At 37.3% G+C, this 25,662-nt stretch overlaps 1 protein-coding gene across 3 annotated transcripts in view; it reads left to right on the top strand.

Moving 5' to 3' along the window:
- kdm4c (lysine (K)-specific demethylase 4C) overlaps positions 1–25,662 on the top strand; it is a 114,658-nt gene that overhangs the window by 75,226 nt on the left and 13,770 nt on the right. For all 3 annotated transcript variants that reach the window (XM_018089300.2, XM_012952712.3, XM_012952714.3), the window contains exons 13-17: positions 2,019–2,200; positions 3,451–3,664; positions 4,106–4,182; positions 16,584–16,639; positions 19,110–19,218. In XM_018089300.2, the coding sequence (XP_017944789.1) occupies positions 2,019–2,200; positions 3,451–3,664; positions 4,106–4,182; positions 16,584–16,639; positions 19,110–19,218 (638 nt within the window). The remainder of the gene's footprint in view (positions 1–2,018; positions 2,201–3,450; positions 3,665–4,105; positions 4,183–16,583; positions 16,640–19,109; positions 19,219–25,662) is intronic.

Genomic DNA, 25,662 nt, shown 5'->3' with positions numbered 1-25,662 from the left:
CAGAAAGCCTTATGTTTCAAATTCAAAATGCGTACACGTCTTTCTACTCCAAAGTACCAAACCCCAAAGCATTCCTAAAGTTAACGATTTTAATGACATTTCCAAAAATCACCTCAGATCTTCCACTTTGCAGCATCTTATTTTCTACCGGTCATTATGTAGTTATGTAAAACACCATAACTATGAACACCAGAGGTCTACTGAACTGTTTAATGCCCACTGTACATAGGATTATCAAAGCACATGGCACTTACAGATGCCAAAATATCCCTTGTGCACACTAATTTCATGTCTTACATTTACCTAATTCATAAACAAACCGTTTTATGTGGGGCAAAAACTGCAAAAAGGTAGGGTGACCCCTGAAAACCATATATTTTTGGAAAGTACACATTCTGAAAAATCCAGCATAGGTAAAGACTCCTTTCTACACCAAAGTACCAATCTGCAAAGCTTTAATAAATTAGCGTTTTTTATGACATTTCTTAAAAAATCCTCTGAAAATGTTACAATGTGGCGCAGCTCAAACAATTTCTTACATACAAAAGAAGCTCACCCCATATATGACTGCCAGTGGGCTACTGCATAGTTTGATGCCCATTATACACATAAAAATGCAATAAACTACAAAAATTATGCAAACCAATAAAATAACAAAATAAGTCACACAGCAGCATAATTAGTGGCCAGAATACCTGATCCAATAGTCACACAATAAACAGATTTTAGGGGGAAAACAGAAGACAAAAGGGGTAAGATGAATAAGTTAAAAACAAAAGAAAAGTTTGTGTATACATCTAAAAGTTGTGTGACTGTGTGTGTAAATGAGGGTCTATAAGTGTGCAAAATGAGAAAAGCAAAAAGTATGTTAAATTGTGTGCTGTATGTGTGTGTAAATGTATGTTAGTATGTTTAAGCGTGCAAATAATGTACGTGCTTGACAGGCTTTTTCTACCAGCATGTATAGCTTACATACTTGGCATTTAGAGGGTTAATACAGTTGAAATACATTTTTTGACGGTTTAGGTTTCCTTTCAGCGGTATTAAATACTTGTACTTAGCGCAGTATATGAAGAATGTTACAATGGCTATTTATAATATGGTGTACTCTAATTTCTTTAATATGTCACAGTTATAATGAGAGAGCCTTTAGTTGGTGCCATGAGACAAATTTGAGTCAGAAGTTGTAGGCGTGATGGTAATTTTCACTCATAGCACAATCACCACGCACAGTTTTCTGGAATATACTATAGGATCTTTAAGCCTAAGAGAAACACTTGGGAGAAATAGGCATGCAATTTCATTATCTTCAGCACAAATTTCAATTCTGTTTACCACAGGATTCGCAATTAATTTACTCAGTGTGATTCTTCTGCTCATCCGTCACATAGCTAATATAAGCATTTTTAGGATGTAATTTATTTGAGGATACCTTACATTTATAATCTCAGCCCAGTAGTTCTGTCTCACATAGCTCAGCTTGCATTTAAATAACTCTCATAGAAAAAAAGTTACAGACTGTGATCCATATCATTGTAATCTATGCATGCCTTGAGGGTATGCAGGTAAAAGTGGGTTACATTCTGTTTTCAATATACAAATAAATTTACCGGATGAATATTATTAATGGCATGGTTGGCGCTGGAAATCAAATATGTTCAAGTTTAAAGTTAAAATAAATATATGCTACCTGCACAGTTTTTTGTGTAGAGAAAAAGTGCCCATGTATTCTATGGGCCTTCTGCAGTTGTATTCACTTTCTGCTTGAAAAATGGATCCAGCTTCTTAAAGTTCCCAAAAGTCTGCATGTGTGTCCAGTTCTGTTGTTGCACTAGATGCAGATCCAATTTTCTAACAAGTATTTAAGAACAAACAAACCCTTGATTTCTTTATACTTAATAAGTATGTATGGAAAAGTGGGAGTTTCTTTGCAGAGCATATTTTTCAGAAGACTAACCATTTTTTACACAGTTAGAAATTGAAAAGATGTAGCCTTACTTTATTTTTTTATTTTATAGAATTGTCTGAAAGTCCTTGTATGGATAATGATGTTGCAGAAACAGAATTATGGGCAAAACCACTTTTTTACCTCTGGCAGACTAAGTCTCAAAGCTTTGCTGCTGAAAAAGCATACAATGAATCAGTTTCAGGAAGGAAGCCACACTGTGCCATATGCACTCTCTTCTTGCCTTATAACAAGGTAAGCAATAAATATATGTAGTAACAGAGAACTAAGAACATGAGGGTCAGCATTTCTGCATGGTCTGTATAAATGTACTGGGATATGGACACCATATTATTGTATTGTAATATTTTATTGCATTATTGTATTACATATATAATATACAAACTGCACTGTGACAGATTTGTGCAGAATGTGAGATTGCTCTGGGTTACTGCACTGCCCAGTGTTATTACATAAGTCTCAAATGGTTTTTACAGGATGTGTAACAATCAGTTCCTAGATTGCCTTGGTGGATCAGAAAATTGTCTGTGCAAGAAATTTTTGGTTTAAACTGATCATTTCATAAGGCTAATGTCCCATGGAGAGAGTTAACTGCCCGCAATAGATCTCCGCTACTGCAGGTGACTAACTGATCTGAAATGGGAGTCACCGGTGGAAAGGCCTATGCAGCATCGGACTCAGGGGTACTAGGAAAAAACCCAGTGGGCTGTGGCCCAGATCCGAGACCCCCCCAGATCTGCCGTCTCTCTCCCCCGACACGCAGCAGATAAGTTTCTTTTAGGAGCTTCCGGGGGAGGGGGTCGGAGGGTGTTGAGGGCCTCTGGGGGGGGTTTGAAGGCAGCATGGGCCATTGGCGGTGCAGGGGCTGCTGAGGCAGAAGCCCCGATAGACCCTGTCCGACCCTGGGCCTATGCATTGATTCAGCTTTCTGAAATTGCGCAAAGTTTCCTCCTGCAGACAACTTCAGTAAGCCAGAGCCTTTCCACTGGCAACTCCTTTTGTTACTGGTAGAAAAGCATATCGGAGAGGTTAGTTGCGGGCGACTAACTCGTTCTGTGGGACATTAGCTATGATGATAATTTATTTTATAAATTGCTACTGTAGCGACAGTGTGCCCTTACAGCTAAACTATACGAAAAAATCGTATTGGCGATCCGAAAGTCACGAAATTTTCTTACCGAACGATTGTAAACAGCGTCAAAATCGATCCGATTTTTTCGCACTAAAAATATGAAAAAGTCGCGGAAAATACGATTAGACCGATCGAACGACCGCTCGGAGCGTTCGTGGATGAGTAAATGTGCCTCTATGTGTTGATGGGTTATCTGCCATATGTCTGCCTGCCCAGTCTCCTGTGCAGATCCCTTCTTTCCAGTACTAACACTATGAGCATGTGTATACAGCTTAGATTACTGTGTATGTATTTATGTGTATATATTCATATATGAATTTTTTTTATCATAGATTTTGTTTTTTTGTTACAGTCTGAAACCTACAACGATGAGATTCAGGCTCACTGGGATGACCTATCAAATGGTATAATTTCATCTCACTCAGAAACACAGTGTCTGATCCCAGAGATGTGCTTTAAAAGCAGGAAAGGCAAAAAACAACATTCACCCCCAAAAAACTTAATTAAAGAGGATGACAGGAGTCTGTTAGTTACATGCGCAAAGTGTTGTGTCCAGGTTCATTCTAGTAAGTTAAAATCATCTTTTTAATTTGTCCTGTGAATCTTTTAAGGGCTGTTTTTTAACTCACTGTCAAGCCATTTGTGCATATGGGTTAATTATAACAGACAATGCTATCATCTTACTGTTTTGCGCTTTTCAGTGGGTGAATGGGGCATTTCCTCTCACTTCCATGTGTGCATGGGCTTGATCAGCATAAAGTCATTTTGTGTATTGACGCATTTAGAAACAGCAAAATAACAGCCGTGTTATGACACATATATTTAATTTTTCTCATAGAAGCTAAAAAACTAAAAATGAATGTGATGTGTTTCTGAAAATGTCAAGGACACTTGTTATTTTCCTCCTAAGTTTTTTTTATTTCGTCTCTATACGCCACTGAGTTTCTGGAAGATTCTGAGACCAAAAGGGGCAGAATTAATTAATTAACTGAGTTCTCTCATTATAGGTTGTTATGGTGTTCCTTCCCATGAAATTCATGATGGATGGATGTGTGCTCGATGTAGAATTGGAGTTTGGACAGCAGTAAGTTGCATCATTTATTTTTAGCCGCTGAGCATGACAGTGTAACATAAAAGAGGCGATATTCGACAACCAGGAACTAAAAACCTAGGATTATTACTAAGAGAATTCTTGAGCACTACAACAAAATTGTCTTTTTCTTAAATTGCATGTATTATCAGACTGTATGTAGATATATACTCACTATTCTGAGAATGTTTCTTATCGAAGCTAAAAATGTGTATGTTCATACAAATTAAGTTGTTTGTATAAAAAAAAAACAGCAAAATGATTCCTATTTCATGTATATTCCATATATTAAAGCTGTATTTTTAAAAATGCAGTTCTGTCAGAGGTATAAATACCTCTGCAAAAATATATTCTGGACACCCTGCATGAAATTGTGAGTGACTCCGAATACAAGCAAAATCATGGGTCACACACAATTTTGTGTGTGCGCTGACTAACCCGCATCCTAACCCCCACGGCCAGGAGGTCTGCTGAGTTCTCTTGTACTGGATCAGCTGCACATATAAAAGGTATCACAGTATTCTACTGAGGAATTCTATCACATGTGACTTTAAATTGTGTTTAGGAGGATTTGTTTTTGAGAAGAACATAGTTTCTTATAAAGCCCAGGAGTTAGACTTATTTGAAAATCCCATATTGAAAATCCTTGGGAACATACACACCTGTACTTAAATAGCAGTGCTTCATTATGGAATAGTCCATAAAATATTCTTCATCAAAAGTCTTTATGTATAAAACAGTGTTTCAGATATGGATTGTTTCATGTGCAGTATGGTTATATTAACATGCAGTGTTCAGGGGATATAGGTTCTTCTTTGATTAAAATAAGTTTAAATGATTTCAAAATTATTTGTAAATGTAAGTGCTGCTAAAAGCATTATCTGTCCGTTGCAATGCCATGCGCTATAAGTCCCAAGTACAGTACAGTGAGAGCCAGCTCTCCAGCCAAGTAAATGGCTTGCATGTTCTGGGATTAACATACTTGTTAAATTGAAGTATAAAACAAGTACCGTATATACTCGAGTATAAGCCGATCCGAATATAAGCCGAGGTACCTAATTTTACCTAAGAAAACTGGAAAAACTTATTGACTGGAGTATAAGCCGACTGCCCCAGTTTCATGGGAGTAGGAGAAACAATAGGTTACCTCAAAGCAGTTATAATGTGTAGCGCTGGCTCCTTCTGAAAGCTCAGAGCATACTGTGGCATTTCTTATTGGTACAACAATGCGTCGCTTACGATGCAGCGCGCACGCATATGATATATACAGACTGTTATACAGACTGAGTTCTGGATAACAGATCCCATACCTGTATTAGCGTCCTTCTTAAATTCCAGCCTGCAGTTGAAAACATATGGTTGTTGAGGGTCACTGACCCCAGCAACTATGAATTGACTATGAGCTGCAGAACAAAAAAGTAAATATTTCAAACTAAAACCTATCAAAGGCTAATTGCCTTAGATGATATCTACACCCTAAGGAAAGTTACATTTTTAGATAAACTACCCTTTTGGTAGGGTGTAGCAAAAAAAATTATATTTATGCAGCTTTTTCTCCATTTTATTTCTTTATTTGAGAACAGTGTCACTTTTAAATGTATTCTTCTGTTAACAGGAGCCAGTTATTAATTAATTTTACAATGTGACAGCCTTGACGACTTTCAAAGACTTTGTAATCTGTCCCAAGCAACACTTTGTAGGCTTTACTGATCAGGGCTTGAGAGGGAAATCATGTGCTGCTTAGCATCCCCAGCCTATCGACTGGATAGAAATCCTATTTAAACCATCAGTAGATATTATGACAAGGCATTATTTACCGAAGACCTTGGCCTGACAACTAATTCTTAGTGAGAGCAGTTAATTCTTCCTGGTCCAGTAATTGATTTGCCTGTAGGGATTGAAATTCTGTCAGAGACCTTCATCCTACTTTATCCCTACATGAAAAAATAAAGTGTAGCCCCTTTATGGGAGACCACATGTGCCTGTTCGGTAGTTCCCCATATCTTCCGTGAATGCGCGTGGCATCGTAAGCTGTGTGAGAGCGGCTGGCTTTGCCCCCAGGATCCTGTCTACCCAGTTCGGTAGTTAGCGCAGCATCGTAAGCAGCAATGCGTCGCTTAGGATGCCGCGCGCATGCGCGGCGGCACGAGCAACTCGATCTACCGTATATATGCTAGTATATGCGCGAATATAGCCGAGGGTTACTTTTTCAGCTCATTTTTAGGGCTGAAAAACTCGGCTTATACTCGAGTATATACGGTATGTAAGACACTGTGGAAATTTGAGTCTTGGCTGGAGCAGACCAATTGTTTCAATGTTACATATATTGAGAGCCAGCAGTGAAAAGAACAGCAAGGGACAGACCAATGCTGCTTTATATAGCAACTGCATTCAGCTGCATGTGTTTATAATTGATGTACAATGAAAAGTTGCTTAAAGTTCATTGATTTTTCAAAATTTTATTTCCAGCATTTCACTGGAGTTCTACATTTTTATAAAAGTAAAGCTGAGGGCATACAGAGTGTTGGCTCCACTGCTCTAAGCTCTGATTTTTTTTTTTTTTTTGCAGGCTGAGATGCGGATCTGCTTCTTTGTGCACCTCAGTAAAACTGCAATGACAAGTACAACTTCCACCTCTGCTTTGCTGCACGAAGTGGAGCTTAGTGGGGATCGGGCAAAAACACGCATTTTAAGGCATATCCCCACTGGGCTCAGTCATGGGGAGGTGAAAGCTTGTAAGTGCATTTTTTCTGGGGTATGTAAGGCAGTGGATCCACTTCTCTCAGCCTGCAAAACAAAAAATGCAGGCTAATAGCAGTAAAACCAATGCTCCATGTGCCTCAGCCTAAAGTATGGTCTCCCCTTGTCTGTGTGGGTTTCCTCCCACACTCCAAAACCATACATGCAGGTGAATTGACTTTTGACTAAACTGGTCATAGTGTGTGTGTTTAAAATGATAGGGACCTTAGATTGTAAGCTTCTATGGGGTATGAGATTAATGCTGCAAAATATATAAAGATAGTGCTTAAAGTTGACATTATAAGAACCCCCTTTTGTTTTGACCCTTGAGTGTATGCTCTGACAAAAATATATTAATATTCATTTACAGACCATGGGGCACCTACATAGGCCTTGCTCCCCAACTTCTGCAACCAGGCTCCCAAAAACGTTGCCCATAGGTAAACTGTGAAGTGGGGTTAGTGGCCGATTTTTTTGGGTGCTTTACGTTTGGTCCCTGATCATTGAACATCATCATGCACACTAAAAGCAGATCAGGTCCTGGTTTCCATTGTGCGTGCTCCTTGTTGGCGATCAGAGAACTGCTGTAAAGAAGCAAAAGTGTTGGCTTCCAAGCCAAGTCCTTAGTGGGGAGGACAGGATCTTTCTTTGTAACCTGGATGCAGCAGATAGTCTATGCAGGGGCCCTGTTGTCTGTAATTATGTTTAGCTCTTCTTTATATAAAATGCAGCAACATAAATTCTACATTTCTGGAGCTCTGTTACTCTCTGAAAGATTTTCAGCTTCCGTGTTTGTGACAAAAAGTCACGTAATTTTAAGGATTGACATTCAGTTCTACAAGGAGCGTGGATTCGCCTGAATCCTGCAGAAAAATGCCAAATCTTGAACCAAATCCTGGAATTGGTGCATTTCTAATTATTATACTGCAGAATTTTTAAAAAAATATTTTTCCATTATCAGTTTGGATCTTGTAGATGTGCATTTAGTTTGTTTCAGCCTCTTTCTTCATCAGAATGGTCACATTAAAGAGTTAAGGAAGTCTTTATACAAGGGATAAATGTAACATGGGAGATCTATTAACAACTTATGAGTTTCAGCTTTCCACTTTTTAAGCTGCATTCAGCAGTTAATTCTCAGCAGGCTGTGGCCTGGCACTAGCTGACATAATGTCTGTGACCAGACTTCTGGAAGCAGAAAAATCTTTAACATGCGGTACATATCATTTTAGCACTAACATCCCTGGGAATTGGAGTTGAAGGCATTAGTTTGTCTCATACTATACTAATTAACCCCAAATGGCAAACAGCAGGAATAATGGTCAAAGGTGTGACTGGCACAACAGCAGACATTGCTTATCTTTTAAAAAGTGGTTCAGTTCTTTATTTAAAACAGGACCTATATTTGATTTTTCAAAATAATTACAGATCACTTTACATTTGTTAAAGTTTACAGTTGTTGGTAAATTGTCGGCCGGGGAGGCCCCTTATTGTTGCCCGTACAAAGGCAGATAAAGCTGGCGAATTGGTCTACAAGACCAATATCGGCAGCTGAAATCGGCCCGTGTATGGCCACCTTTACTAACTGGTAAAGGTCCCCCCCATACACTATAAGATCCACTCGCTTGGCGATGTCGCCAAGCGAGCGGATCTTCACCCGATATCCCCACCTACGGGTGGGCGATATCGGGTAGCAAGTAGCTAAAAAAAAAAATAATCCGATTGAATTACATTTGCGGCCATGGGGCAGTCGGTTCGGGGACCGCATCAACGAGCCGATGCGGTCCCCAATCCGACTGGATTTTCTAACCTGGCCAATCGAGATCTGGCCAATTTCAGGCCAGATATCGGTCGGCCAGGCCGCTCAGTTCTGCCCATACACGGGCCGATTAGCTGCCGAATCTGTCCAAGGGACCGATATCGGCAGCTACTATCGGCCCGTGTATGGGGACCTTTAGGCTCAAGAGATTACTTGTTCTTAATAGAGCTGATCTAAAGTGCCAGTGTATTATCTGAATTGTCTCCTGATCTAAGGTATTATACTAGATTAGAACATTTTATAATGATATGATGCAGCCCATTAGTTCTAGAATTAGCTTTTTTTTTTTTCTTACTGAATTTACTCTTAGGGGCATATTTATTGGCATTGGAGACAAACATCACTGGCGATGTTGCCCATAATTACCAATCCACAATTAGACTAGAACAGTCACTAGTTAGAAAACAAAAGTAAAGATCTGATTAAATATGCCCCTAATGTATTAAGATACTTCTGAATGCATATTTTTTACCTGTATACCAAGTGATGTACACTTTCTGTGCCTGTGCACATTGTATGTTATAAGTAAACCTACATTGTGCCATTATCTTCAGTGTTATCACAGTGGTTCTTTAATGTTAGTGCTTTAGATTATTAAGCAGGTAGCACTTATAGGGTAAATAATACAGCTCTGAGCAGGCAGTGACATTCTGTTTTGGGAAGTGACAGAAGCTGTAGCCAACGGTCACCTGTCTGAATCATTGCTCTAGACATATGGACAGATATAAAAGTTTTACTGAACTTAAGCTAATATGCTGGAGAAAAATAATTATTTTCAAACACCTTTCCTGCAACTCCTAGATACATGTATACAGAAACCAAAAAGTGGGACTCCTACACACTTAAGGCTGATGCCACACCAGGCGTAGGGCTGATTTTTTCGGCAAGCGGAAAAACGCTTGCCGAAAATTCAGCCCTACGCCTGCTACTTGTGCCTGCACCCGAATGAATGGGATACGCTCGTTGTACATAGAGATTTTGTGTAATGTCAAAGCTGGAAATAAGTATATTCTCAGAAACCTACTAAACCATATTTCTCTTCTAAAGCCTGTTTCTCCAAAAATTTCTTTGTCTTAGGGTCATATAGGTGAATAAGTTGGAATGCTATTGTGTGTTTCCAAAGCTGGACAAAATGCCTATATAGACCCAGTGGAAATGTCTCATTATATAGAAATGGGATTAATGGGGATGTTCTGTTCGGAGAGGTCAGTCTATTTTTACATTTGGACCATATCTTTACTGTGAATGAGATTGTGCGAGGTGCAATTTTACCAGGTGTTATAATTTTCTGCGCCCATATCAGTGAGCTTGGGTGTATCGGTGCTAGGGCTAGTTTCTCTATTTCCATCCATTTAGTGTATGCAAATTTAGAAGACCATTGGATTGCCTGTCTAATCTGCGTTGCTCAATAATAGGTATAGAAATCCGGTACACCCAATCCTCCTTGTGAGTGTTGTCGTTGTAATACCTGTCTGCGTACCCTTTGCCTCTTTCCACCCCATATATATCTGTAGCATAGGTTTTGAAAGCTTTGAAGGGCTTGCCGGGGTATTGCTACTGGTAGGGTCTCAAAGTAATATAGTAACCAAGGCAGGGTCGTCATTTTGAGTGTGGCCATCTTACCAAACCACGAAAGGTTCATTTTCCCCCCATTTATTTATATCTGTTGTCAGAGATCTCCATAATGGTACATAGTTTGTTTTATACAGGGTATCGTATCTTTGGGTTATATAAATACCCAGGTATTTAAGACAGTCTGTTTGCCACCTATAATCATAATTCAGTTTTAGGGTGATAGGAGATAAATTTAAGGGAAGTACTTTTTTTGTACATTTTTATCACTATTAATCTTATATCCTGAGTATAGTCCATATAGGTTCAGTTCTTGATGTAAGTTTGGAAGAGATGTAAACGGGTGCGTCAATGTAAACAAAACATCATCTGCATAAAGACATATTTTAAAGTTTTTGTCTCTTAGCTGTACTCCGTGTATGTCAGGGTTGTTTCTTATCCTAGCTGCTAAGGGCTCGATGCTCAAGACAAACAATAAAGGCGATAAGGGACAACCCCGTCTTGTACCATTATTAATGACAAATTGACCAGAGGTTAATCCTGTGGATTTCACTAGGGCAATTGATTGTGCATATAAGCCTTGAATAGCTTGAATATTTATGCCGCTTTTAAGGTACCATGATAAATTTGTCAGTCTGTTAAAAAGTAACACCAAAAAATGAAAGTGTTTTAAAGTAATGGAAATATAACATACTGTGGCCCTGCACTGGTAAAACTGGGATGTTTTCTTCAGGAACACTACTATAGTTTATATAAATAAGCTGCTGTGTAGCCATGGGGGCAGCCATTAAAGCTGGAAAAAAGGAGAAAAGGCACAGGTTACACAGCAGATAACAGATAAGACATCATTGTATTCTACAGGGTTTATCTGTTAGCTGCTGTATAACCTGTGCCTTTCATTCTTTTGAATGGCTGCCCCCATGGGTACACACCAGGGTTTATATAAACTCTAGTAATGTTTCTGAAGCAAACACAAAACTTTTACCAGTGCAGGGCAGCAGTACATTGTAGTTTAATTTCTTTAAAATATATACATTTTTTGGTGTTACTGTTCCTTTAACATTCCTGACTTTCAAGAAAATGTTGCCTTATAAGTGGTAATGTTAAATAAGATACCATTCTAGTTACATAGTTACATAGTTACATAGGGTTGAAAAAAGACTAGTGTCCATCAAGTTCAACCCATCCAAGTAAACCCAGCACACCTAGACCACACCTACCAATCTATACACTCACATACATAAACTATAAATACAACCACTAGTACTAACTGTAGATATTAGTATCACAATAGCCTTGGATATTCTGATTGATCAAGAACTCATCCAGGCCCCTCTTAAAGGCATTAACAGAATCTGCCATTACCACATCACTAGGAAGGGCATTCCACAACGTCACTGCCCTCACTGTGAAAAACCACCTACGCTGCTTCAAATGGAAGCTCCGTTCCTCTAATCTAAAGGGGTGACCTCTGGTGCGTTGATTGTTTTTATGGGAAAAAAGAACATCCCCCAACTGCCTATAATCCCCTCTAATGTACTTGTACAGAGTAATCATGTCCCCTCGCAAGCGCCTCTTTTCCAGAGAAAACAACCTCAACCTCGACAGTCTCACCTCATAGTTTAAATCTTCCATCCCCTTTACCAGTTTAGTTGCACGTCTCTGCACTTTCTCCAGCTCATTAATATCCTTCTTAAGGACTGGAGCCCAAAACTGCACCGCATACTCAAGGTGAGGCCTTACCAGGGACCTATAAAGGGGCAAAATTATGTTCTCATCCCTTGAGTCAATGCCCTTTTTTATACAAGACAGCACTTTATTTTCTTTAGCAGCCACAGAATGACACTGCCTGGAATTAGACAACTTGTTATCAACAAAAACCCCTAGATCCTTCTCCATTAAGGATACCCCCAACACACTACCATTCAGTAGATAGTTTGCGTTTATATTATTTCTACCAAAGTGCATCCTGCATGGAACTTATAGTTTTGCACAATTTTGTGTCATCAGCAAAAATAGAAACCGTACTGTCAATGCCCACCTCCAGGTCATTAATAAACAAGTTAAAAAGCAAAGGCCCAAGGACTGACCCCTGCAGTACTCCACTAACCACACTGGTCCAATTAGAAAATGTTCCATTTACCACCACTCTTTGTAATCTATCCTTCAGCCAGTTCTCTATCCAATTACAAATATTATGTTCTAGGCCAATATTCCTTGATCATTAACCTTCTGTGAGGTACTGTATCAAACGCTTTAGCAAAGTCCAAGTAGATGACATCAACTGCCATTCCAGCATCAAGGTTCCTGCTCACCTCCTCATAAAAGGCGACTAAATTAGTCTGGCAAGATCTGTTACGCATAAAACCATGCTGGCACAAACTAATAGTATTGTGAACTGCAATGTATTCAAGTACCCTATCCCTTATTACCCCTTCCAAAAGTTTTCCTACTACTGATGTCAGACTAACAGGCCTATAGTTTTCAGGCTGAGAACGGGATCCCTTTTTAATTAACGGCACCACATTAGCAATCCGCCAGTCTCTCGGCACCATGCCAGACCTCAATGAATCCTGAAAAATTAAGTGAAGAGGTTTGGCAATCACAGCGCTCAGCTTATTTAATACCCTGGGATGAATCCCATCCGGCCCTGGACCTTTGTTTACCTTTACATGTTCAAGTCTCTTTTGAATTTCCTCCTGAGTGACCCACGCGTCAGTAGCTAAATTACTAGAACTGGGCATATTACAAGGGAAGCCTTCATTATCTGGCTCCTCAGATGTATAGACAGATGAAAAATAAGAGTTCAAAATTTCAGCTTTTTCCCCATTCTCATCAACCAACTTACCCCCCGTGATAATAAAGTTCCCACCCCTTCTTGCTTCATTTTTTTACTATTCACATAATTAAAAAATAATTTAGGATTCTTTTTACTCCTAGCTGCAATATCCCTTTCCATTTCTATTTTAGCTTGCTTGATAGCTTTTTTGCATGCTTTATTTGCTTCCTTGTACCTGATGAAAGTTTCTGCTGTCCCAGCTAACTTGAATGCCCTAAAAGCACATTTTTTCTTACCAACCTCTACAATAACACTTTTATTCAGCCATAAAGGTTTTGCTTTGCGATGCCTCTCCTTGCTTACAAGGGGGATATACTGTTGTGTATACCTACAAAGCAATGTTTTAAAGATGTTCCATTTTCCTTCTGTGTCTAACCCCATGAAAAGCCTTTCCCAGTTGACACATTGCAGAGATGCCCTTATACTGGCAAAGTCTGCACGTCTACAATTGAGTGTTTTAGTTACTCCCTTATAGCGCTGTCTCTGCAGCATTATCTCAAAGGAGACCATGTTGTCATCACTGTTCCCCAAATGCTTACCCACACAAATGTTAGAGATGAGTTCATTATAGAGTCATTCCTAGTGGGTTCTTGAACCGCCTGAAATAAATAGTTGTCATTTAGCATATTTACAAACCTACTAGCTTTTTCTGACTTAGCCACCCCATTACTCCAGTCAATGTCCGGATAATTAAAGTCCCCCATAATAACAACTTGACCCAGTTTTGAAGCCTCCTCCATTTGCAACAATAGCTGGGCCTCATCCCCCTCATCTATACGGGGTGGTTTATAGCATACACCAATGATCATTTTCTTTGTGACCTTCAGCCCTACTGAAATTTCTACCCAAAGAGATTCGACGTTTTCATTGGTAATGTCTTTATTACATGGCTTTAAATCTGACTTTACGTAAAGACAAACCCCTCCACCCTTTTTAATCTCTCTGTCCCTCCTAAAAAGTGTATAACCATTTAAATTCGCAGCCCAGTCGCATTTATCATCCCACCAGGTCTCAGTGATACCTATTAAATCATAATTTTCAATACATGCAATAGCTTGCAGCTCCCCATAATTTACCCGACAAGCTACGCGCATTAGCCAGCATGCAGCGGAGATTATTACTTCTCCCTCTGATGTTTACATTAGCTAAGGGAGAATTAGAGCTAAGGCAATTATGAGACTGCTTTCCTTGTAACGGAAGCTCCTTATCTGATAAACTATATGCCCCCCTCACTCCTCCCCCACAACCTTTTGCTAGTCCCCCTACCCCGTCTACACTAATTTTCCCATAGAATTCTAGCTCACCCCCCCCCCCCTTGTCTAGTTTAAACACTCCTCCAACCTCTTAACCATTCTCTCCCCTAGCACAGCAGACCCCCTTCCATTGAGGTGCAATCCGTCACGACTGTATAGATTGTACCCCAAGGAAAAGTCAGCCCAGTGCTCTAGGAACCCAAACCCTTCCTTCCTACACCAAGACTTTAGCCACGCATTTAGCTCCCTAAGCTCCCGCTGTCTCCCTAAACTTGCACGTGGCACCGGCAAAATTTCCGAAAAAATGACATTGGAGGACCTTTGCCTAATCTTAGAGCCTAGTGATTTAAGTTTTATTGTGAAATGGATAGCAAGGGAAGCAGGATATTTTTAAATTTAAAAAACATAGGGATGGAATTCTTCATGTTAGGAGCTGCAACAGAGAGAGGTTTAGGCTGGGAGACAGAATTAAAAGTGGTATGTAAAAATGGCAGTTCCAAGTGGAATGGAGGAAATGTCCAGGAATGTTTCAAGGCTCACGTCAAGAGATGTGTTTTAGTGCAGCACTCACTTAAACTGTGCTTGCAAGTTTCAAAATTCAGGTGTTCTGGAATTAATTATCTATCCAGCGTCGCCAGTGATAGGTTGCTCAGTTGTCCCATTCTAGTCTAAAAAATCTGAAATGAGACTATACTATGGTTGCGCAGCACAATGGGTATCTGCATTATATCTGAAATATGGTAGCAGATCATGTTTTATATCAAAAGGCTCACTTTAGTATTTCTTCAAGGTCAACCAGTCATAATTCTATTACCACAGAAAATGTCATAGTTGACTCAAAGCACTCCTTTAAATACATTCTAAACTTTCAATATATGACAAAGTAATGGTACTCAATGCAACTCTTTGAGTCATCAATAGAAAAAAATCAGTGTGCGAAAAGTAATACCTAGCACATTATTCTTCATTTCACTTTAAAGGCACCGTTTTAAAAGTAGTTAATGCTGTTTTCATGAGGTTTGCCATTGTCTGCATATATCCCAGGGACATTTTGATTTGCAGAACATTTGCTCACTACAATTTTTCACCTAAAAAAAAAACTTGTGACCAGTGAACTCAGTATTTTGGCTGCAATGTCTTTGGTTATACAATAGCCATTACAGAAACAAGGAATGTTGCTGTACACATTTGACAGAAGCTATGTTAAAATGGCAAATATCAAGTTCTGGCCTAGATTAATGTTTGCAGTTAGCTGATTTTCAGAAAGTCTCTAGTTGATGGTTCTCTAAGGGATTTCCACACAACATTTTTGCCGAAACAATACAAACACACAGCACTTTGAGCAGTTTTTGTAACTTTAGCTCCTGAAAAATGTGACTTAAATTCACTTACAGAGACAAACTGGCTGTTTACACTAGCCATGTTATATCAAATATTTGGCAGCAGTTTTTTTTTTTTTTTTTAAATTACCGTTATTATAATGGATATGGACCGGTATGTAGTTGTGCCACTGTTGCTTTTTAAATGCATATGTATGTTTATTTCAGGAAAGATGTTAAACAGCTTTCTCTGTAGTACAACAGTATACCTGCAGTTTTATTAGCATATATGTCTGCATGAAATCTTGTGAAACACCCTTGCCACCTGCATTTTGATTGATATGTGGGATTGGCATTAGAATGCTTAAGTTTCGCTTTCACTTTGGTGGTAGAGAAAGTAGTTTCCCTATTGGCATATTTTGCACTTGCTTGTTTTTTTATGTTTGGAGCACAGGGAACACAGCAGTGTTCGATGTCATTTTAAAAGGCAAATGTTTTAGAAGTGCATGACAAACCCATTCCCTTCCTCAATAACTTTATTTTGGGCTCTCAGATGTTATTTGTGGGCTCGCTGGCATAAAGGAAGCTTGTTCTATTGCATATCAGATAAATTGTGCAGCATTTGTACCATGTTTTTAAATGCTCAGGGAGTTGTTTTTTATTGGCATTCTTCAAACTGATGTTTTGTAGAAGAACCATTAGAAAACAATTTTATCCCACTAAATATAATGAACAGAGCAAGGCCGGCTTATGATTTATTGATTTCAGATTTGCTATTTAATGCACTACATGCTGATAGCATACTGCACTTGTGATTATTTATGTGTTACTCATTAATTTGCCTTTTTCCCCTTTAGGAATGCTGTCTTTGCAACTTGAGAGGTGGTGCATTAAAGCAAACAACAGATGATAAGTAAGTCTTTTTCTGCAGTAGATACTTTGTGAACTTTTTTACTAGAATGAATTCCTTACATTCTATAGCAAACATATTAAAAAACTGTTTCTTTTTTTTATATTGTCTAATAGTTACAACAACTGCTTGCTAAACCATCAGAAGCATTTAAGCTTTTCTAACTCTCTGTTCCAGTTTGTTAGTCTAAGGAAGTTGTTTGTTTTTATGTTAAGTAGTATATTCCTCAATAGCTATAATGAAATATTAAATATTTGTATCTATATTTTATATATAAAGACAGTTTTGTAGTTGCCTTTTAAGGTGAACCCAGGGAGGTTTTTTTTTTCTCTCAAGGGAAATCCTGCTCCCTCAATGCAACAACAACAAAAAATACCTTCCTATAGCCTACCACTTAAATCTTTACATCCTTGCCATTTCAATCACATAATCTCATGAAAATACAGAATTCTGTAAGTATTGTGGGGAGCTTTGCTGCTGTGGGAAGTAATAAAATGTCCATGGACAACAAAATCAGTGTTTAAAGAATACGCACATGTTATAATAAAGGATTCAATCAATGTATTTTTAAAAACATGGTTTTACATCTAGTTGTTGTTATAAAACAACTTGGTAAGCAAATTCTCTTCAGATGCCGCTATACCCTGTTCAGACTTTTCTAAAGAAGCATATATTGTTTACTTGCAAAATGCACATTTCTTTTGAGATGTGCTATGTCAGGCACTTATTTGAGCTAATGAAACTCCTTTGTCAATGTCTGCAGGAACCTTATCATACCCTAGCGTATTTTCTTCATTAGTCCTAAAAGAACCTCATGATTACTTAATCTTTTTGGTTTTGTCAAACAACCATAAAACTGTGGCAAATAATGAATGTTTAAGGCATTTGCTTTTGAGAGAAAAAAAATCTCCCTCTCTGCTTTAAATGTAAGTTTTCTTTTTTTGTTTTTTTTTTTAAACGTGTGACCTTAAATTGTAGTTTTCATATAAAACAAAATTTCAACCCTAAAAAAAGACAAGGGTAATAGAAGATAGAGTTATAAAAATGGGTTTAGTTCAGAGAAATAGCTGTGCTAAACCTAAAATTTTAGTAGCTCTTTTTAACATTGCAAACAGTGACAGCATTACTGTCTCTTTCCCCTCTGACATTTGTCTGAAGTGCATGTTTATGTGAGGGTTTTTTCAAAGCTAAAGATGTACATACACAGCCAGGCTGCTTATATGGCATGGTTGCTGGAATAGCGGGACTCTGGCCATCCACATGCGGGATCATTTGGACTGATCTAATTGTTGGCCCCTGGCCAATGTTTGGATCATCTATTGGGGCCTACATAGACCTTCCAGACAAAGAGCACGTCAACTTGCCATTGCAGTCATCATCCTACAGGATTTTCAAACTTGCCTAATTGATCATTTGGACAGGAACATTGGTACACTCATATATACGTAGATAAGCAGCTGGCTCAGTCTAAAGGCAACTAGCAATTTACTTGCTTTAAAAATTATTTTCACAGGTGACACTGTTCTGTAACCTGTTCACTAGAGACATTTATCACATATTGAGTAACTTAGAGAGGTGAGCAGTATGACATTATTGTAAGAATATAGCCCAGCACTATATTTCTACATGGTGTCCTTTTCTATGGATGTAGTCCAATTAAACAAAAAAGGCAAGCCTGTTTTTCTTTAGTAGGAGAGAGGTGAGATTACGTTTTTGTATTATTCATTTTAGTGTAATATGGGCTAAATTTAGTTTTAGGGTTAAACATCTCATGAAAAGTTATGCAGAATAACAGGGATATATTGATCATTATCCATAACATACAGAGCTTTATTACTAAACTTCAGATGGTAATAGACACCATATCGACTCCACAACATGCTGGAGACTTTGTGGGAAAACTGGAACCTTATTTTATATATGGTGGAATTGATCATTTGAAAAGATATTTAACAGCATAAGAAAAAGCTCTTTTGTAAACCTTTAAAAACCTTTACATAGAATTCTTCCAGCTTTCCTTTCTTCTCACTTTTCTTTTCTCTATCCTTTCTTTAATGTACATGTTATTGTATCAATCTTTATTTACTAAAATTGAAAAAATACAAAAATCTTTGTAAAAATTTATGTAAAATAGTTGGCGTATTTGTGTACTGCAAAGAGCTGGTTGCCCCATTTATAATTTACCTATATTCTACAACTTTTGTGCTGTTATTTTACACCACCTCAGGACTTGGTGTAACCTATTAAACTTATGGGGAAAATATAGACAATTCATGGAAATGCAAGAAAGGGGCATTAAAGTGGGGATGTTTGGTGTATTTCAGTGTATTTTTTGCTGCTTACCTTTTGCACCCACATTGCAAACATATTAAACACAATTATACTGAACATTTACTTTTTTGCATGACTGGACCATGTACCATAGCAACATAATTTAATTATATGTAATACAGGCATATATTTGCATTTGTAGGTGGGCACATGTAATGTGTGCTATTGCTGTTCCAGAAGTCAAATTTCAAAATGTGACAGAAAGATCTGAAATAGATACCTCTATGATTCCACTTGAAAGATTAAAATTGGTAAGTATGCAGGTAAATTCCTGTAGAGAATTAAAAAAAAAAAAAAAAAAAAAATTAAAATGTTTTTTGTAAACTAGAATCTCAGTCAAAATAAATCTGATGACTAGTCAGGAGTGAAAGTACAGAGATTTAGGCTGACTAACTTGGGTATCTGTCCTACTACTTATACTTAAAGGGATTCTGTCATGATTTTTATGGTTTACTTTTTATTTCTAAATTACACTGTTTAAATAGTAAAAAATTCACTCTACCATCTAAAATGTTATTCTTGAACCAACAAATGTTTTTTTTTAGTTGTAATATTGGTGTGTAGGCAGCAATCTCAGTGCATTGTGCCTGATTCTGAGCTTTCAGAAGGAGCCTACACTACACATTAGAACTGCTTTCTGATAAGCTATTGTTTCTCCTACTCCCATGTAACTGGTGGCATTGCAAGCTGGACTTGAATTTCTTACTATTGAGTGCTATACTGGGAGCTGCTACCTTGCCATTGTTCTGCTGATCAGCTGCTGGGGGGAAAGAAGGGGGAGACATCATTCCTACTTGCAGCTCAGCAAGTGTGACTGAAGTTTATCAGAGCACAGGTCACATGGCTGTGGCACCCTGGGAAATAAAGAATGTGACTAGCCCCATGTGAAACTTCAAAATATAAAAAATCTGTGTTTTTGAAAAACAAATTTCAATGCAGGTTTCTTCTGGAGAAGCTCTATTAACTGATGCTTTTTCACACATGTTTTGAACATGTTTTACCATGACATGACAGTATTCCTTTTAAGTACTTGAATAGCCTTTTGTGGCCTCCTGTGTTCACTGGGAGTTCCATACTTATTTCCTACTAAATCTCTGGGTGGATTCTGGTTTGCATTCTAGAGCACTAATCCAATATATACCAAACACTGTCATTTAGTAAATGGGTTAAAAAATGTGAGCACGGTGGCAGTATGGCCGGTCACCTTTTTAAACCTAAATATCTATGCCTTTGGTTTAAGCAGAATGGCAGCTCTAATTCATGTTTATATCCTTAATGTTCTGTGCACACAACCTTCATCTTCATATTTTACTGTCAAAGGGAAGAAACATAGAAGATAGTAACTAGTTATAAGTAAGATATATATATAGATAGCAGCCGAAACGTCAGTTGTATGCTGTGAGAATAAATCATCATTTTTCTTCAACTAAGACCTGTGAGTGCGATATCTTTTCTGTGAAATGTTCTCTGAATTTTTGATACTGCACCCAGGCGTACATTGTTCTCCTAAACGTGAGTGCCGGCTCTCTACAAACTATATATATATATATATATATATATATATATATATATATATATATATATATATATATATATATATATATATATATATATATATATAATTTTTTTATCTTAAATTATGCTGAGCAATTTTATAAGCTTTAAATTGAAAGAAAAACTTAAAAGTATTTTGTGAACTGCATGTAGTGCTGGCAGACATTTATTAAGATATTTATATTCTTTTTACAGCAGATTCAAGGCAAGGTAAATTTCCTTCTTCAAATCAAATTGAAAGCTTAAGTGGTTTTACCTCTGTGTCCTATCCAATTTATGAGCGAAGGTTGTAGTTACCATTTAAAAGGTCTCTTTTCAGTGGCAATAAAATAACAGTTTCTGCTGTTCAGCTTGTGCTACAGTAATGAAGTTCTCGTGTGAATATTATAGGCATCAGATATTAAACTTGCATGCAGAACACTGTATAGGTGGGCTCAGTTAGAAACGGACACAACTAAGACCATACCAGTGGTGTGTTAAAGTTTATAGTTGTTAATATTTACACCTGTGCAGGAGCTGCAGTTGTGGTAGTGGGCAAAACCTGAAAACACTGTGCTGTAAAGTACAGAAAAGAAAGAATTGTATATTTTCCTTCACAGTGCCATAGTCCTGTCATGCTTTAAAGCTGAGATTATAGCTAGTGTTAGAATGAGCTATAATATAGAATAGGATATTGACTACAGTGGTCAGTGGTTAGCCAATGTGCTTCTCGTCCAACAGGATTTTGGAAACCAGAATAGAAAATACATATATTATAGCATTTCTGATACATACATACATACACACAAACACAAAAGATAAAAAATAATTATTACTGTACACTAGACTATTTCTGTTTTATTTCTTGCAAACAGCAGAGGCTCAATAATGGCAGGTACTCTAGATAAACACTCCTAATCAAATAATCTGTCTCATAAAACATAAAGAACAATCTTAAGACATAAAGCATGATCAGTTACACTTTATCGTAAAGATTATCTTACATTTATTACACTGCTTCCTGGGGAAGTCTTTGACTAATTTAGCTATGATAGAAGAAGAGATACATACTCTGGCTGAAGCAGAACAAACAAATGAACTTTAACATTATGGCACAAGGGTGTTTTTGATTACATCTCTCTGTGCACTAATGGCAGTACTTTTCCCTGCTAACATTTGTTTTTATGTCCAATGGTGAAGAGCAGTTTCTACGTTTAAAAAAAAAATAAAGCAGCTCACACCATATAATAAAGAAAATGTACCAGCAGAACATGTGATTACTGCCCAACCCTCAAGTTGACTTTCATACAAAAAAGGTCTTTATCTACATACATAATGACATAACTGAACTCTATTTTGGACATGAAGGTGTTTGCACATAAATGCACCATACGTACTTGTTTGTTTCTTCTAGAAATATTTGTTACAGAGTCACAAGGAAGATTCCATATTTTTACTTGCTGTATTATCATTCCTATCTTACACTGTCAGTGCATTTGTTTTGACAAGTGATAAATATATGTTTAAATCTATAGTACAAATCTTTTACTGTGAAAATCTGCATGTAGCAAAAGCTGGAGTTTCCATTACTTACTCCCCAAAAAAGCAGATATTACTGCAAAAGGGCTTTATAAACTCTAAAAGTTGAATACTAAAATTAAATTTTTTTTTTCTTCTAGTATCAAACAATGTCAAATTAGGAAAAAAAGGGTTTCAATACTTTTAAAAAAAATATTACATAACAGTGTATGATGGATTATCATCTTTATTGGGTCCTGGGGTTTTCTAGATAAGGGATATTTCTGTAATGGATCAGCATACCTTAAGTCTGCTAAAAAATAATATAAACATTAAATAAACCCAACAAGATTGTCTTTTGTAGGGATCAAGTACAAGGTGCTATTTATAATTGATATCGGATTCCTGTACCTCTATATATTATAGATGATTGTATCTTTTTAAATATTGTTTTATGTGTACTGTTGGCTATTTGCAAGCTGGCAATACACTAAGAAAGTTCTTGTATGTGTATGGTTATAAGTCATTTAGGGGTTTGGGCCTGTTTGAAATTCTTTTCTTTACCATGTAGTCTTGTATCAACGAATGAGAACGTGAAAAGGAGCCACAGCTCTTTATTTCTTGCTATTATTAATATTATTATTATTAATGTCACCAGCATCAACATACTCCACAGTGCTGTATGATAAATGGGTATATACATTGAACAAACAGATTTATATACAAAACAGCCAAAGACCAAAGAATTGTTAAAGTTTATCATTGATTTGTATTATACTTACCCTATACTCTTGTTGTGTATGCAACACGGGCTGTTTCATCTTTCAGGAGACCCAAGATGGAGATATTACAGTTCTATTAATAGATGTAAAATGCAAGATGTAATCTAATAAATAAAGTCTAGCTCAAGGGGACATATGAGGTAGACACTTTAGACACAAAGGTTTTTTGTTGCTTTCAGCATTTAACTGCCTAAGCGTTATGAATTGACTCTGTTTGAGTGAACAATCACTGCAGCGTTCTTGCAAAAATGTGTACATGAAGCTCTTTTGTTACTGTATCGTCAGCGCTTCTTATTATTTTTATGTTTGAAAATCCTATTTCTCTGTCAAAATAGAGGGAGAAAATGAGTTTGAAAATAGATGAAGTTGCCCCCAGGCTTTCAACGACCTCAGATTTTGTATTTGACAAGTGAACTGAACATAAACACCAGTACACTCTGTGTGACAAGCATTATTTTGAAAAGGCATTTACACTGCAATGATGACTGATCCATAAGCTTTTCAGATTTCGTCCAGGGCCAAAGCAGTTTTGCTTGAAGCCTATGCACTTTAGCTCTGCACCTCTGAGAAAATAATAGTAAGGTTGAAAGCTGGGGACTATTATTCACAATGTCTTATCAGTACTGAAATTCCTATGATTGTTTTGCATTTTTATGATGAAAAAATTGATGTAGTCATTGTTTTATATGTAACTGAACATTTTAGGTAAATTGAATTACCTGCAAATACATGTGGTGGGTCTGCAAATATAGTTTAAAAAGGGATGACATGTATGCCCGATAAAAGACTTCAGTAGAAGAAAAAGTCTACATGATCCCAAAATTAGGAGATACAAACATTGGGTGAAATTGAAAACCACAGAGGTGCTGCTCCTTTATATTTAAATGGCATGACTTGTACCAGATTTGCAAATGGGTGCATCACTTGCACTTGGGAGTTAAAATGCTGGTATAGTGACAATATAACGGGGATAAATTGCACTTTGTTCACTTTTAGTAAATTAAATCCTGTATGTCGAATGTAGAAGCACAAGTGCTAAATGGTACAGGAGCAGTTTCCCTTAGCAACCAGTCAGTAGTTTGTATTGATCATTCTGCTGCCAATGGAATAAAAGAGCTGGTGTGGATTAGCACCTGTTTTAGTGAATCAGCCTCTGTGGGGCTTTTGAAAATGTCTAATGCTAGTTATATAAATGAGCTTCTTTAATGCATAGCAGCAGGGTTGGTAGCCATGTACACTGTAGATAAACTCTTTACAATACAGCAGTTTTGATACTATTTAGTTTTTAGTATTCAACTACATCAAGGGCAGGAAGCTAGAGTTGCCTTTTAAAGTAACAGTGGGCTCCTTGCTTCCCTTGCAAAAGTATTACAAGTGTAGCTAAATAATGTTACTGTGTCCTATGCAACTGCAAGGTATCGCAGTACACACTGAGAGTACTTTAATACATTCAACAGCACATTGCATTCCTGCAGCATACAGGTTAAATGGCAGTTGGGAAATTCATTGCAGTGTGTGTTTTTTTCATTTAGTTAAATCTGCAGAAGGATGACAGAAGCTCATCATTTTTTTCCTTGCAGTGAAGAGTAAAGACATTCTTGACATTGATGCATTGCACAGCTATCATGCATTGCCAAAGATGTAAAGGCTTATTGATTACCATGCAACATCTTCAGAAACTGTTGCTGCAGGACCATTAAAAAAAAACACATATACGTTTATCATTTTTGTAGTAAACTGTTGCAGTGGTATACATAATTCATTGGCATTGCAAGAAGAAACACACATTAAGTGAATGTCTGTTTAACTAATGTATTTTTTTAATTTAAAAAAAGCAAAAAAGCTTTTTAAAGTATTTTAGAAGACCTTTAATACACACAGAACACAAGGCTACTTCTGGTGTTTTCTGTTGACATGAATGAGTCTGTTTGATAGATCTTCTGCTTGGGAAATTGAATCTAGCAGTGGTTTTGTCTCAAAATTGATTACACAGGAAGCTTCTAGTAATACAGTATATAAATGTTGGTTGTAAAGTAAGGTATTGTATTTTTCTGCAAAGTCAGTTTTCATTGCATGTCATAAAAGGGAATGTAGTCCCAATTAAAAAAAAAAAAAAAAAAAATTCACACACCTGAATGATACATTGATTCACTATATATGAGATGTACCTTTCCTACCAACAGGAATTGAACACTTTATTAATATTTGGACCAGCGCAATCTTTTTGTCTTTCCTAACAAAGTTGCAAATGGCACAGGCAGTACATAACATTGTCTCACACTAACCATTGTGCGCATATTCCATTTACTCAAGCATTCTTGCATTAAATGTGCCTTTCTCCATGAAAAATGACTGTACATTATGCACAGCCAATTGTTACATCATCCGCCCCATTTGTATTTATATAAGAGACTAGTCTTAAATGAAACAATCTCTTGTTTGTACAGGTGTGGAATCCCTTATCCAGAAACCCCTTAACCAGAAAGTTTCAAATTAAGAAAAGCCCATCTTCCAAAGACTCCATTATAAGCAAATAATTCAGATTTTTAAAAATGATTTCCTTTTTCTCTGTAATAATAAAACTGAGCCTTGTACTTAATGCCAACTAAGATGTAATTAATACTTGTTGGAGGCAAAACAAGCCTATTGGGTTTATTCACTATTTAAATGATTTTTAGCAGACTTAAGGTATGGAGATCCAAATTACTGGAAAACCCCAGGTCCCGAGCATTCAGGATAACAGGTCCCATACCTGTATATTTAAATGCACCTGTTCTTCTAACCCAGTGCTGTACAACTTCTGCACTGCCGAGGCCTGGAATTTCTCTCTCATACATGGTGGAGGGCTGCTAATGGAAGCCA

The sequence above is a fragment of the Xenopus tropicalis genome, chromosome 1 (genome assembly GCF_000004195.4).
Source record: "Xenopus tropicalis strain Nigerian chromosome 1, UCB_Xtro_10.0, whole genome shotgun sequence".
Taxonomy (NCBI): domain Eukaryota; kingdom Metazoa; phylum Chordata; class Amphibia; order Anura; family Pipidae; genus Xenopus; species Xenopus tropicalis.
Note: the sequence above shows the minus strand (reverse complement) of the source record. Positions and strands in the feature narration are given on the sequence as shown.